This window comes from Hyalella azteca, unplaced genomic scaffold, assembly GCF_000764305.2.
Source record: "Hyalella azteca isolate HAZT.00-mixed unplaced genomic scaffold, Hazt_2.0.2 contig2099, whole genome shotgun sequence".
Taxonomy (NCBI): Eukaryota; Metazoa; Arthropoda; class Malacostraca; order Amphipoda; family Hyalellidae; genus Hyalella; species Hyalella azteca.
Genome location: NW_025932386.1, coordinates 334,217 through 347,049, shown reverse-complemented (window position 1 = coordinate 347,049; position 12,833 = coordinate 334,217). Strand labels below are relative to the sequence as shown.

General features: G+C 35.1%; 2 protein-coding genes across 3 annotated transcripts in view; one reads left to right on the top strand and one right to left on the bottom strand.

Annotated features, from left to right (window-relative positions):
* The first annotated feature begins 3,488 nt into the window (after positions 1-3,488).
* LOC108678156 (microtubule-associated proteins 1A/1B light chain 3C) lies at positions 3,489-8,834 on the top strand. Its single transcript, XM_018166505.2, has 4 exons — positions 3,489-3,646; positions 5,070-5,232; positions 5,867-5,954; positions 6,310-8,834. Exons 1-4 carry the CDS (start codon positions 3,598-3,600, stop codon positions 6,379-6,381), a joined length of 372 nt encoding a protein of 123 aa, XP_018021994.1. The 5' UTR covers positions 3,489-3,597; the 3' UTR covers positions 6,382-8,834.
* LOC108678155 overlaps positions 8,829-12,833 on the bottom strand; it is a 79,325-nt gene continuing 75,320 nt past the window's right edge. For both annotated transcript variants that reach the window (XM_047885074.1, XM_018166504.2), the window contains exon 10: positions 8,829-12,687. In XM_047885074.1, the coding sequence (XP_047741030.1) occupies positions 12,399-12,687 (289 nt within the window). In that variant the 3' untranslated portion in view covers positions 8,829-12,398. The remainder of the gene's footprint in view (positions 12,688-12,833) is intronic.

Here is a 12,833-nt window from a genome sequence, read left to right as displayed (position 1 = left end):
GTCTAGTCTGTTTTTGAAGATGTTCATACTCGGAGCGTCAACGATGCTATCAGGTAGGCTGTTCCACATGTCGGTGACTCGAAGCGAGAAGAAATGTTGTCGCATGGATGTGTTCCAACGCTGTTTTTTTAGTTTATAGCCGTGGCCCCTGGTGTTGGTTCTTGTTTCAAATTCTAGTAATCCTTCTGGGACCTTGTATAAGTCATGAGTATACTTGTATACTTCAATGAGGTCCCCACGCAGACGTCGATAACTGAGGCTTGGAAGCTTCATAATCTTTAATCTTTCCTCATAGGACTTGCCTTTCAAGCCCGGAACTATCCTTGTTGCGCGTCTTTGAACACTCTCTACTAAATTTCTGTCCTTTTCAAATTTCGGTGACCATACGACGTTTCCAAACTCTAGGTTCGGGCGCACGACAGCAACAAACAACTGCTTATGACATAAAGTTATGACATGAGGCCAAAATGTTTAGTTAATCAGTCGTCCGACAGATTAATATATTCACATAAGTCGGACGTATTAGATTATAGTGATTTTATCTTCAATCACAATGTGGTGAGATGCCACGGACGCTCAAAGCAAACAATTTATTTGCTTTCATGGAGATAACATACAGAAAAGAGTCCCTCATCAATCCGTTTTTTCAAATGAGAAAAAAACGGAAACGAAAATTTCAAGCTGACCGTAAGCTATTATAAACAAATGAACATTCCTAAAAAGAACAATAGATGCAAAAAAATCATCTATTAAACTTCTTTTTTTTTTCATGATCAATAACAGAAACTCATATGAGTTAATTTTGAGTTAACTAAGATTCACTATGAAAATGGATAGAAAACTAGAGCCTTGCCACATTTATCGGGGAATTTAAATTTATTACTGACTTTCAAACAATGATTAATTAAGACATGAAAGACTTAACTTCTTACGAAAATTCATTCTATCAATCATGCATATCGCAACATATAAAATAAAATAATTTTTTTTCAACAGATGAAGCCAAACGACTAGTAAGTCATTTAATGACACGAATAAACACGTCTAGTTGCCAGGTGCATTTTAAACTCATGTCTATTTACAATGCGTCGCAGATGCCGGTTTTGAGACGCATTAAAGTTTTATGACGTAGATGCAGGTATATTGCGTAAAACCCTCTGTAACAGCATCGATGCTAAATAATATGTATATATCTATAACGTGCCCCCTTTCTTTCGAGTATAAGAATTGCTGCTGAATTTCGAAACTTTACTCCTTATTTGATAGTTTAAAATTTCACGCTAAAAATTCAATAATTACATTTTAAGTTCAGTTCTCTGTAAAGACTAAAAATTATATTTAAACATTTAGGCCTAATTTTGAGCCTAATATCGATATCTAGTCTAATATTAGCCATTGAGTTGTATCATGGCTCAAGAGGTGTTACAGACAGAAACGAATTTCGACGTACCAGCTTCTTGACAGTCCAGTCTTCGAGAAAAAAAAACGAACAAACTGCGAGCTCCTCACGAGCAGGGTAATAGTGTTAAAATTAAACCGATTTTAATTTTGACAGATTTTATACATAAGTCTATATTAAATGTCAGCAAATGAATCTAATTATCCATGCGAGTCAAAGGTCAAGATTCTTGAACCGACGTTCATGCCCATAGCGACACCTCTGCTTGAGGCCGTTCACGTGCATCAAATCACATGTTAGGCGAGTGACATCGATTTAGCAAGCAACCAGCGCCAGCATTAATCAATGTTAGCAGTTACAGCTGGAGGTGAACTGACCAAACTAATACTAGTCAACTGGCTAGAGACTCGTACTGGTAAACTGGCCAGAGACTCGTACTAGTGGACTGACCAGAGACTCGTACTAGTGAACTGGCCAGAGACTCATGCTAGTGAACTGGCCAGAGACTCGTACTAGTGAACTGACCAGAGAATCGTACTAGTGAACTGGCCAGAGACTCGCTAGTGAACTGGCCAGACTCGTACTAGTGAACTGACCAGAGACTCGTACTAGTGAACTGGCCAGAGACTCGTACTAGTGAACTGGCCAGAGACTCGTATTAGTGAACTGACCAGAGACTCGTACAAGTGAACTGGTCACATCAAGAGTCGAGAAACATGCCAAGAAAAAAAAAATGAAAGGAACTGACGAAAGGCGAGCTGGTCCATTTATTTTAGTATAAGAGGACATCGAAGCTCCTCTTTTGCTTAACATACGAAAAAAAATGAGAATTTTCTCTGAGAAATTTCATCTGAATTATGAAATATTAGGATGTGATCTTGTCCGTTGTAAAAAAAGCGCAACTCGAGTTGAAATAATATTTTTTATTTTATTTTAAAAAGTCTCCATTCGCATACCAATGAATCTTGTTTTTGCACCCTTGATGAAATAAGGCTCCGTGAATCAGAGCGTTGTTGCTTTAAAATGATCAGTCAATCTTCATCAACACTAAAAAAATACTAAAATTACGTAACCAATAGTTTTTCTTATGTATTTACTAATCATAATGAACGTGCAATTGACACCGATAAAATATGTTTACTTTTTTTCAGCTGAGAAATTCAGGTAATCAGTAAAGTGTGTCTAGACAGCCTCTATTGACACCATTTGACTCAGACGACGAGTATCAAGATGCAAGAAGATCAATCATTTGATAAAGAGTCGTACACGTGCATGACTGTGATCAAATTTACGCGAATATTTCAGCAATATATTTTTCAGATTTTTAAGTTGATCTAACCTGCTTCTAACTTACACAGATATTTTAATTTCTAATTAGTAAGTAAATACGTGACTCAATGAAGCATTTTTTCTCAAATCGTGGCTGGCTGATCAGTGACAACATTAATCGATGAAGATCTGAAACGTCATCGTATGACCTACACAAAGGAGGTCATTGAACTCTCATGTAGAAAAATCACTAAAAATTGATACGCGAGACTAAGAAATGTGTAATGCTTAAAAAAAAAACTTTTACTCATTTTGCTCACTCTCTCAGATTGCTGGATTACTTTTCATACGGTAAAATTTGAGACGCAATATCTAAATGCGTTTGAATTTTTTAGCGTAACCAGTGATTTAATTAACACTGAGTTTGATAATGGAAGACAAATACATAAAAAATATCTAATAAATGAATAAATAATTTCAATTTTTACGTAATATTGCATTAGTTCCCAAAACATTAATTTTCAAAGTTTTGCAGGTGCTAAAACGAACAACAGATGCATATTCTGGGAATTGCTGGGCTGAGTGACGTAATTGAATCTCCAACGACGTCATTTTTGAAAGTATGTTCTAAGTTTGTATGTGATTTAGGTAACGAACAATTTAAATAAGATATTCAAGTTTAGTAAAGCGAATCAATCCTGTAAATTATCATATTTTTGTGGCAGAAAAGTTAAGGAGTCATTTCCGACAACTTTTTGTGAACACGCATGTTCGCTGTGGCGGAGGTATGAGAACTACTACAGACGTATGTAAACAGATCACAGCTGACGCACCTCAGTTCTCTAGAGTCTGCTGGTCTGAGTGTTCTTGCCGTTGAACCACACTAACTAAACGCGTATTTCTTTCTTTTGATATAAAAATAACACATCATGCAAAAAGAACTGAGAAGAGACTCCTACCGTTTCACGAAACCTTTAGGTGAGTAGTTATTTACGTGCTTTCGTTAAGATATGAAAATCTCACAGCCCTATACTATAGTATGGAGAATGCGTAGTGTAATGTTCTTTGTTACGTTGTCCTCGCCAACAGCACGACTTTAATGTTCAAGGCTGCGGTGGAGTGGGACTGTGGAGTACTGTGGACTTCCCTTATTATTATATATTTACTGTATTTAGAGTTGAATGAAGTAGAATACTTTCATGTGTAATTATCATTGTTTTGGAAGATGGAACTAGGTACGTTTGCAGGTTTGGCAGCAGAGTAAAGAAAAAATGTTTACAATTCGTGGTATGATCAACATATCTAATTTTAATTTGATCATGATGATTGGATATACTAATTGGACTAATGCTAACACTAACAGACAACATGGACAGTAATATACACAAGCCAACTTTAGCCAATTGATTGTGCTTCCTCAATATTGTAGTTGAGCAACTTGAGTGTTGAGTCTTAGTTGACTAGCCCACATATCTTGCATAGCTATTGTAAGGTAACTAAGGTTGAAGTCTGTTCTGAAGTCCAATTCCAACCAGTATAAAATATAATGCTGCTTTCATGGTTGAATGGCAAGTTTAGTAAAATATTTGCTAAGTGGCAACTGGCAATTTGTGTCATTGATGGTACTTATATAATTACTTATAAACTCAAGTCAAATAAAAATTAATTTTATTAAGTTTTATTCCTGAATCTTGATGTAACTATTTTTATAATTCTATTCTGCCATAAGTGTGACGATAGTTGAACTTTTTTAATTATAGTTGAATTATAGTCATATGATTCATTGACACTAAAGTCAGCACCACATTTAACTCCCTAATTTTCCACAAAAATCAGGTGATGATATTTACAAATTCATATTTTTTAGTACTATAAAATAATTTTAAGCATTTAAAAATTTTCTAGAATGTTGTTATCTACTTAATATTTTTACAACTGTCTACATTAGATTAGTGCTTAACCTATTTGAAATTTTTTAGCAGTCTTTCTTTTATGAAACATAAGTTAGCTCACCTTATTTTTATTGTCTATATTTCATCTGCTCTTTAGAACTGGACCTTAAGAATGTAAAATATTTTTGGTTACCTATGTTACAATATATACAAAATTTTATTCATTTAACCTTCATGCATGCTGCAAGATGTTAATGGCTTACAAATAAATTAATTAAACAGTGCATTGATAACCAAAGGATCTGATATGTTTATTTGATTTGTAAGAATCATCACCAAGGTATTGGAGAAAAGCTTTGCATCCTCATGAATCTATTCAGGAAATGTCAATAATTTAACTGTTCGATTGATGTTCAGAAATTTTGCCCTATGCATTTGAGACTTGTGGTAAATCTGACCATTTTCTACTGTTTTATATTCTTTTTGTGTAATAATTTCCTATTTGCCAGATGAACGCCAGAAAGAATCGGCTCTACTTCTAAAAGAAGAAGAAGAATGCCTGCCACTCATCCTTGAAAAAGCTCCTACTGAGAAATATCTGCCACCTCTGGACCGGAAGAAATTTTTACTTGTGAGATCCTCAACTTTGGGGCAACTTCATTCTACAATCAGGTTTGCTGAAAATTTAATATGAAATTCAATACATTTGTAAACATTGTTTCCTGTGTTTCCTGCTGAAATTTTTGTTCTGAGTTAGTCAATAAGTGTTCAATTGATTTTTTAAAATTTCCTTATGTAAATCAGTCATGGCTAATATTATTATTTTTTAAAAGGGCATTTTAAGGTTTTAATTCAAGTATTTCATTGTTTCCAAGAAGCAAGTAATCACTGAGGCATGATTAACTTTTGATGGGAGAGAGTTGTGTGGAAATTAAACTTGCACTGTGCATCAAATAGCTCCACACCATATTTCAAATTCCAAAAGAATTAAAGCTAATGATGAAATTTAACAATCACAGAAGGAACAATTTGTTGTAACCATCACCCGCAATCATTCCTTAGTGTGTGGGCAGATTGAAAAATGTTGAAAGATATTCTTACATGACATGTCTAAAAAAAATTACATTAAGATGTTTAAGAATGAATTAATGTGGTATTGGTCAAACAACTTTAATTGATCTAAAAAAAGAGGTAACTAATTTAATATAATTTTTTGCAATAAATCTTCTTATATCTTAGAATATTTATTTTTAACTATTATCTGTGCTCTTCCTCTTAATTTATATTGCATTGATTATGTATGCAGGTATCGGCTACAGCTGCATCAAGATCAATCATTCTTCCTCCTGGTGGATGGTCAACACATGCCCAATCTATCATCCACAATAGAACAAGTAAAAATAACATGTTTCTTCACTTTCAATTGAGCTTAGTATCAATATATGTTATTGATGGAATGACAATGTATAACTTGATGGAAGGTTATTCATAATTCAAAAATTTATCTTTGCAGTAAGTCCCCAAGATATCGAAATGAGTTTGTTTATTAGACCATTTTTTTGTTAAAACCACAAATTTTTTAAGCCACATCTCTCCTTATATTATTTTATAACGAGATAAGCTCCTAAGTGCGTGCCCAGTTCTTTAATAAAATGAAATAAAGGTTGATACGGTACTAAGTTTAAGTCTTTGATTGATATCTACTCCTGGGATTCTCTGTGAATATCACCTGATGAAATCTCCTTTCAGTTATACCACGAGTTCAAAGATGAGGACGGCTTCCTGTACCTGGAGTATGCATCTCAGGAGGTGTTCGGTTGAGCCTGCAAGACGCGTCTCAAGTGTTGCTGGTGGACGTGGGGTGGTCGGAGTGGGCAATGAACCTGCATTTGGAATTAAGATCTAATTTAAACAATGCTTTTTTTCAAGGGCTTCTTTGTTCATTCTCATATCATGTCCAGTTTTCGTCTATTCACTCTATTGTTTGCTGGTAGGTGGTTAGAGTTGGGCTCACTTGATTGTGTCGACAGTATCACTAAATTAATCTTTATGTATTCTGTGTTGCGTGTAAAATATACTAATTTGTTGCGTATGCTGATGTTTATATAGACTCCAGATTACAATTCAAGACTGTGTGTTAAATATTGGTTACTTTATTGTGGACTATGCAGGGTTTGTGAAACAATTTTTATTGTAAGTTATGTAATTTAATTGGATTTTGAGATAATATAAACCTAACACTTTGATCCAAAAATCGTCAAGGTTAATGGAATGTTTGTCATTCAAAGTCATCTATGATGCCTTTTTAAAGTTTTTTTTTACAACAGTAATGGTAACTCAAACTAAAACAGCATCCTGCTGTCTCCTAAATACATAGAAGTTGAGTATTTTTCATCAAAAAGTGAGTTCTGAGGTCATTGATGTGCTTAGTAATGCTACAGCTTGTAATTTGACCTTCAAATGCCAGGTCGTTTGTATGCTGGGCGTTTTTAAGTGTAAGTCGCTATTTCCTGGAAGGTTCTTACCAATTTTTCATCTTCTTCCTTCATTATTAATAATCTTATTGCTTTTACTTATTCTTATTACGGAGCCGCAATCTTTTGCTCTAAGATCTGTATAGGAATATGTCGTATACAACTTGATCCTGGTAGTCTTGAATGAAATAAACTACAAAAATATGAAATCCGCGAACAATACGAAATTATATTTTTGAATGTATATGTAACGTTTCAAGTTCACTAACCCTTTAAGTGTCATAATGGTTTCTCTTCATTAAAATCTGCTCGTTGTTATTGTACGAAACTTTAAATTGGTTGATGTGCTTGATATTGTACCTGAAATTAAGATTAACTTGTCACGCATTCACGTTTGCATGGCATTAGAGTGCTTATCTCAAGCTTCACCAAGCCGTCTATAATAATGGATCAAATAGATTAACTGTATGTTCATTAGTGTTTTGTAGATAAGGTTTTTTATACTCCTGTCACGTAACATATTTTATTCGTTTCTTGATGTTCACGGTCTTTGATTCTATTGTTTCAAGTCGTGTTTACCGCTATACTTTGATCTTTACATTCTTGAAGTCGTTTTACCGCTAAATAGTCTTGATTGCGAAATTTTAACGTTCATAACTTTCGACGAGACAATGACTTGTACATGGATGGCTGACTGCGTTTTCTATATTTTTCTTCTGTCAAATTAAAACGCCAAGTAAGTGTTTTGATGACTGACTTCAAAAGATTGTTTGGCCTGTGACATTGAGGAAACGAATTGATTTAAAGCCTAATGAATGAGTAAATGTATGATATGATTGTTGTGTTATTCGGGACCAGTCGATTGCTTACATCCCGAACCGAGGTTTACCACTATCATCCCCATATATTCCACTAACATATTCATAAAAGTTAAACAATGGCAAACTTTCCTAGCTCGCTTCTTAAATATCTATGCACTGATAATAAAAGTATTCTTAACTGGTTATGAAAAAAATAATTTCATCTTCAAAAATGACTCTTTACGCAATTTTTTAATGGTTTTGCATTCGTATCACATTATTAGTGATGTGCCTTTGCTTTCATCTCAGTTCTTCAAGCCACCCTTCAATGATGCTATCTCTCGTCTTAATTGTTATTATATAAAATCCTATCTCTGATGTACAATCCAGATGAAATAATAGTGGTTTTAGACGACACCTAAATTTCGCAATGTATAATATTTATTATTGACGCGATGCAACAAAGAGGTAGTGCACAAATTTCGCCTTCACGCATTGACTTGAGTTGCATTCAGCATTAATTAACAAGGGGAAATGCGAGGTACAGTCCTACTGCTTGACTAGATACCATCTCGTCTGCTCTTAGCTCTTCGCTTCAGATGCCTGTTGAAGGTGATGTTTGCTAACAACAGGTAGTAATCATTTCAATACGCAATTTCATGTACAAAAAAGTAAGCATACAAATTTAAGGTTGGCATATGAAGCTACAAAAGGTAATTACTTTTTTGTGTACTTGCATATCTATTGTGGAACTTGAGTAACAAACTGTGAATTTTCGAACTACTCTTTGTTGGTAAAAAATAATGTATGGAAGATATTGTTCGTGTTATAGAATGCTAAGTTATGGTTCTCTAGGTAACATATTTTGATGCAGAAGCAACATCATGATCAATCATTCATAGCCCAGCATTTAAATTAGTTGTAAGCGTACGTATATTCGCCATTTAAGATGACTGAATTGCGACGTAGAGAAAAATTGACAAAAAACACTGCACTTGTCTTTGACATTTTTATTAAACCTAATTATAATGCTCTTTCGCTTTAAATCAACCTATAGTCAAGAGAATAATATTAAGAAGCTTTACTCAAGTCTTCAATAATGCTGAACGTTGAAACTCCTCGTTTCTGGAGATATATCTTATTACTTTAAATTTTTCGAAAAATGGAGAAGCGTTGTTCCTAGTCTAACAACGGGCAAGCCTAAAAATTGGCAGTTATCATGGATCAAATAAATAAAATTGACGACCATTAAAAAATAGCATCAAAGTAGGAAAAGTATTTTGGCACAGATAGACACCGAAAGATAAGCAGAACACAGGCGATGCTCAAGTGATATTTTCAAGTCGAGATGTTCAAAACGCCGCTCAACAGTCGAGTTATTAAAGTTGGCCTTCGATTGGGTCTCGACATGGGACCGGAATATCAAATATTGTAGCCAAACGGCAGCCAGCAACACAAGAGGCGCCTGCAGCCGTCTCATTTGGAATCCATATTCACAACGTAAATTTGAAACCTAAGAGTAATTTAGGGTTTAAAGTTTCCAGTATACAAGGGTCGTTTGAAAGACATGACTGAGTTGGCTAATTGGCCTTGGAGGATGATTGCATTAGTCGGCCAGAATATTTGAATATCAAATAATCGCTGAACTAATTGAAAACGAATACCAATAACCAAATCAAATTAAAAAAAACTATTTTTTTTTTTTCAAACGAAAAACTTAATTCATAATATTGAATGCAAATAGAAACCACAGGCTTGAAAATTACGAATTTTTCTCGTATTGGTATTTTCTCCAAGTTATAAACTAGCTAATATACGAATAATTTAGAGTAACATCAGATGCTTTTAACGAACACACCACTGATACATACATTCGGTACACAAATACATTAACCAAGTAATAAAAATACGGTCAAAATTGCCATCTCGGCGTTTTAATGTCGTTTAAAACTCTACATCAAAACCGCTCACTCTGGTAAAAAAAATTATACATGAATAGCAGCTACTCGGTATAAGGAGGCAGGCTCGGTGGAGATGGTTTTTGTTATAGGGAAGTCAGCGGTATCGGTGTAGAGTGTGTGTAGAAGGGTTCAAGTTATCATACTTATAAGTTAAGAGAATAATGGAAGACACAGCGTACACCACACGTATTAAGACAGATAATAAGGCTATTCTCTAGTAACACTTAACATCCATGAGAATAAATATTTTAGACCGTAGCCAAACTCTTATTAATAACGTTGCCGATTAACTGCTACTTGAACCACATAAACTATGATGCAGAACATGATAACTTTTGAATTGCTTATCAAATTAGGGTGAAATTATGACTTTATTAAGCGTTTAAAGCTCATAGATTAAATTTAGACGAAGTATTACACGTAACGATTCATTTTCGATTACACGGCTTACTAAGTGGCAAGATAACTGATTGATCGTCAGAGAGCAAATGATTCACAATTGTTTGATTATTCGAGAGCAGCGATCCTTGCTTGATTGAGCATCCGTTAATAATTCTGCGTCAGGAAACATGCCCATTATTTTGAGACAAATAGATAAATATTTGAACGTCGGTTTTATCAGGCATATATCTGCCACAAAATTTTCGAAGAGATCAATATGTAATTTCACGTTCTCGATAAAAAGAGTGAGGGCTGATCCCACATTTAAATAGACTCATTGTCTCTAAAAAAATTAGAGACATTTTATATATAGAGAATATGAAAGCCAAGACATTTCAGGGATGTTCATTGTTATCAGGAAACAACAACGGCTCTGCAACATCAATGTCGAATGAAACATCTTGTCTGGAGCACTGGTATTACCTGAAAAAATATAAATTAAAGTCCTTTTTACCTCCAAGGGGATCATAAAAATTATACTGACTACGTTATAAATTAATTAATTTAAAGTAGCATACGTATTGGGCAACGGAAACGAATCTCGAAAGCCATTATATATTAAAAAATAACAATTTCTTGTTTCTTCATTCGTTGCGCAAGAATTACACGAAACTTTCTCATTGGTTTTAGTAAAAGCTTAAAAGTACATGCCATAGAAAATGGTATATAATTTGCGTTCAGTAAAAAATTGTATTCGGCATCAGAATTAAAATTCGCTTCCGCACATCGATCGATATGTTATTTCAGTAAACATCAAACATTGATAAACGGCATTCCTTAAGTTTTTAAAGGTTCCCATATACTCGTCTGTGCTTGATAGACTACACGCTCATAAGATAAACATTTCATCAAAGATCCTGACTTGGCACACAACGAAGATAATTTAATAATAAAAACTGACCTAACACCACGAGCAGCTTAGAAATCATCTGCTCTCCTCGATGTAAGAGAACGTTTTCGAACAAATGGCTTTAGCGATTATGCCGCTATTCTCAGGGTATTTTATCTTTCAAGAATGCCATGTGAGTTATCGATGCCCAATTGACAATGAGAGACCCAATACTCTAATTGCGTGTTCCGGCACACTTTATTTCTGTGCACATAATCATGGTAAATGGTACTACGGACTTGAAGCAAGACTAGTTGGCAATCAGAACTCAACAATAATTTTTGTGCCAGAACTTTAACAGGTGACTTGTTGGGGCACAAAGACTTAATGCAATGGATTTAGAAAAGTCATAGCTAATATTAGTCAAAGTCTGCGCATGGTTCCTATTGAACGGTTAATGTTGAGTCATCAAAGTCATTCGGTATCCAACGGCCACTTGTTGTGACCGGTCTGGTATAAAATAGGGTATATGAAAATCTCTATTTGAGTTTCTCAGGCTGATTCGTCAAAACTTTCATATTTTCCTGAAATTAGTTCTTATAGACTATCGATAAATCACACCTTAACAATATGTCTCTAGACGTTTTCCACTAAGTGAAATGAGAACACGGAGACGTCTCTACAACGTACTCACGCATTGGTAAATATTATACCGTTAGCATGTGAATAAACGAGTCTCTCGAACGAGGAAGATTTTTTTAATCTATGAGGACATTACAGTAGTTGATCAAAAAACTTTAACGGAATTTAGAATTCGACAAAACATAACTTGGCCAACACCGCGTTGGAAAAAATGCCCTGCATTAATCGCAATGTAGTGTGAGCTGTAAAGTTCATAAGACTCATTAAAATGCCCTCGTGTGGACAATTCATTAGTCTATAACCAATCGCCTGTCAATCATGAATGTGAATCACGAAGGACTTGTTCAAGTAACCACGTGTTTGTCATTCCATGGCTACCTCGCGCTTAATAGTTCTAGCTAATGAAGTTGATTTAAATAGAAGAATTTGTACTTCGGTAACCATATGAAAAAATCAGCAATCGCAGCAAAGCGCTTCAATCGATGCAATGTTTTCCACTTTGATAGAAGAATCCATGAAATAGCATAAGATATTAAAATCAGTATATATGTAGTGCGATTCGATTAAATTTTGCAAATTTTAAACTTTCATCCAATTTTTTGTTGATTTAACATCATATCGCAGTTGGAAGTTGACTTCAATGCATGACGAATAGTAGACTTTTATCTCATACTACACACAGAAGACTGCCTCAGATTTCACCGGTGGCCTGATATGAGCCTCCAGCAGCAGCAGTATTAAGATTTTTCTCGGCGGCACTGATGCCGGGCAAAATTTGTGAGCCAACAGGATGCTTTTCTAGGTCCTTTTTGAAGGCGACCAAACCAAGATGAGCGTGCGAAGCTTCACTGAGGGCGCGGGAGCTGAGGCATGCGCGGTACTGGTCGCCCGGCAGCGCTGAGGAGCACAGCTTCGGGTGCCACAGATGGAAGATGCCTGGGTCGGTGGAGCGAACCACGGCCAGCGACGAGCGTACGTACCTACCGACACCAGCATTGTTTATGTGCCATGTCTACGACGGATAAGATAATTGTTTACGAGTAGAATTCTTATAATTGTAGTACATTTCATGTAAACAACAAGAGCGACGAGAGTACGTACCTACACACCAGCATTGTTTATGTGT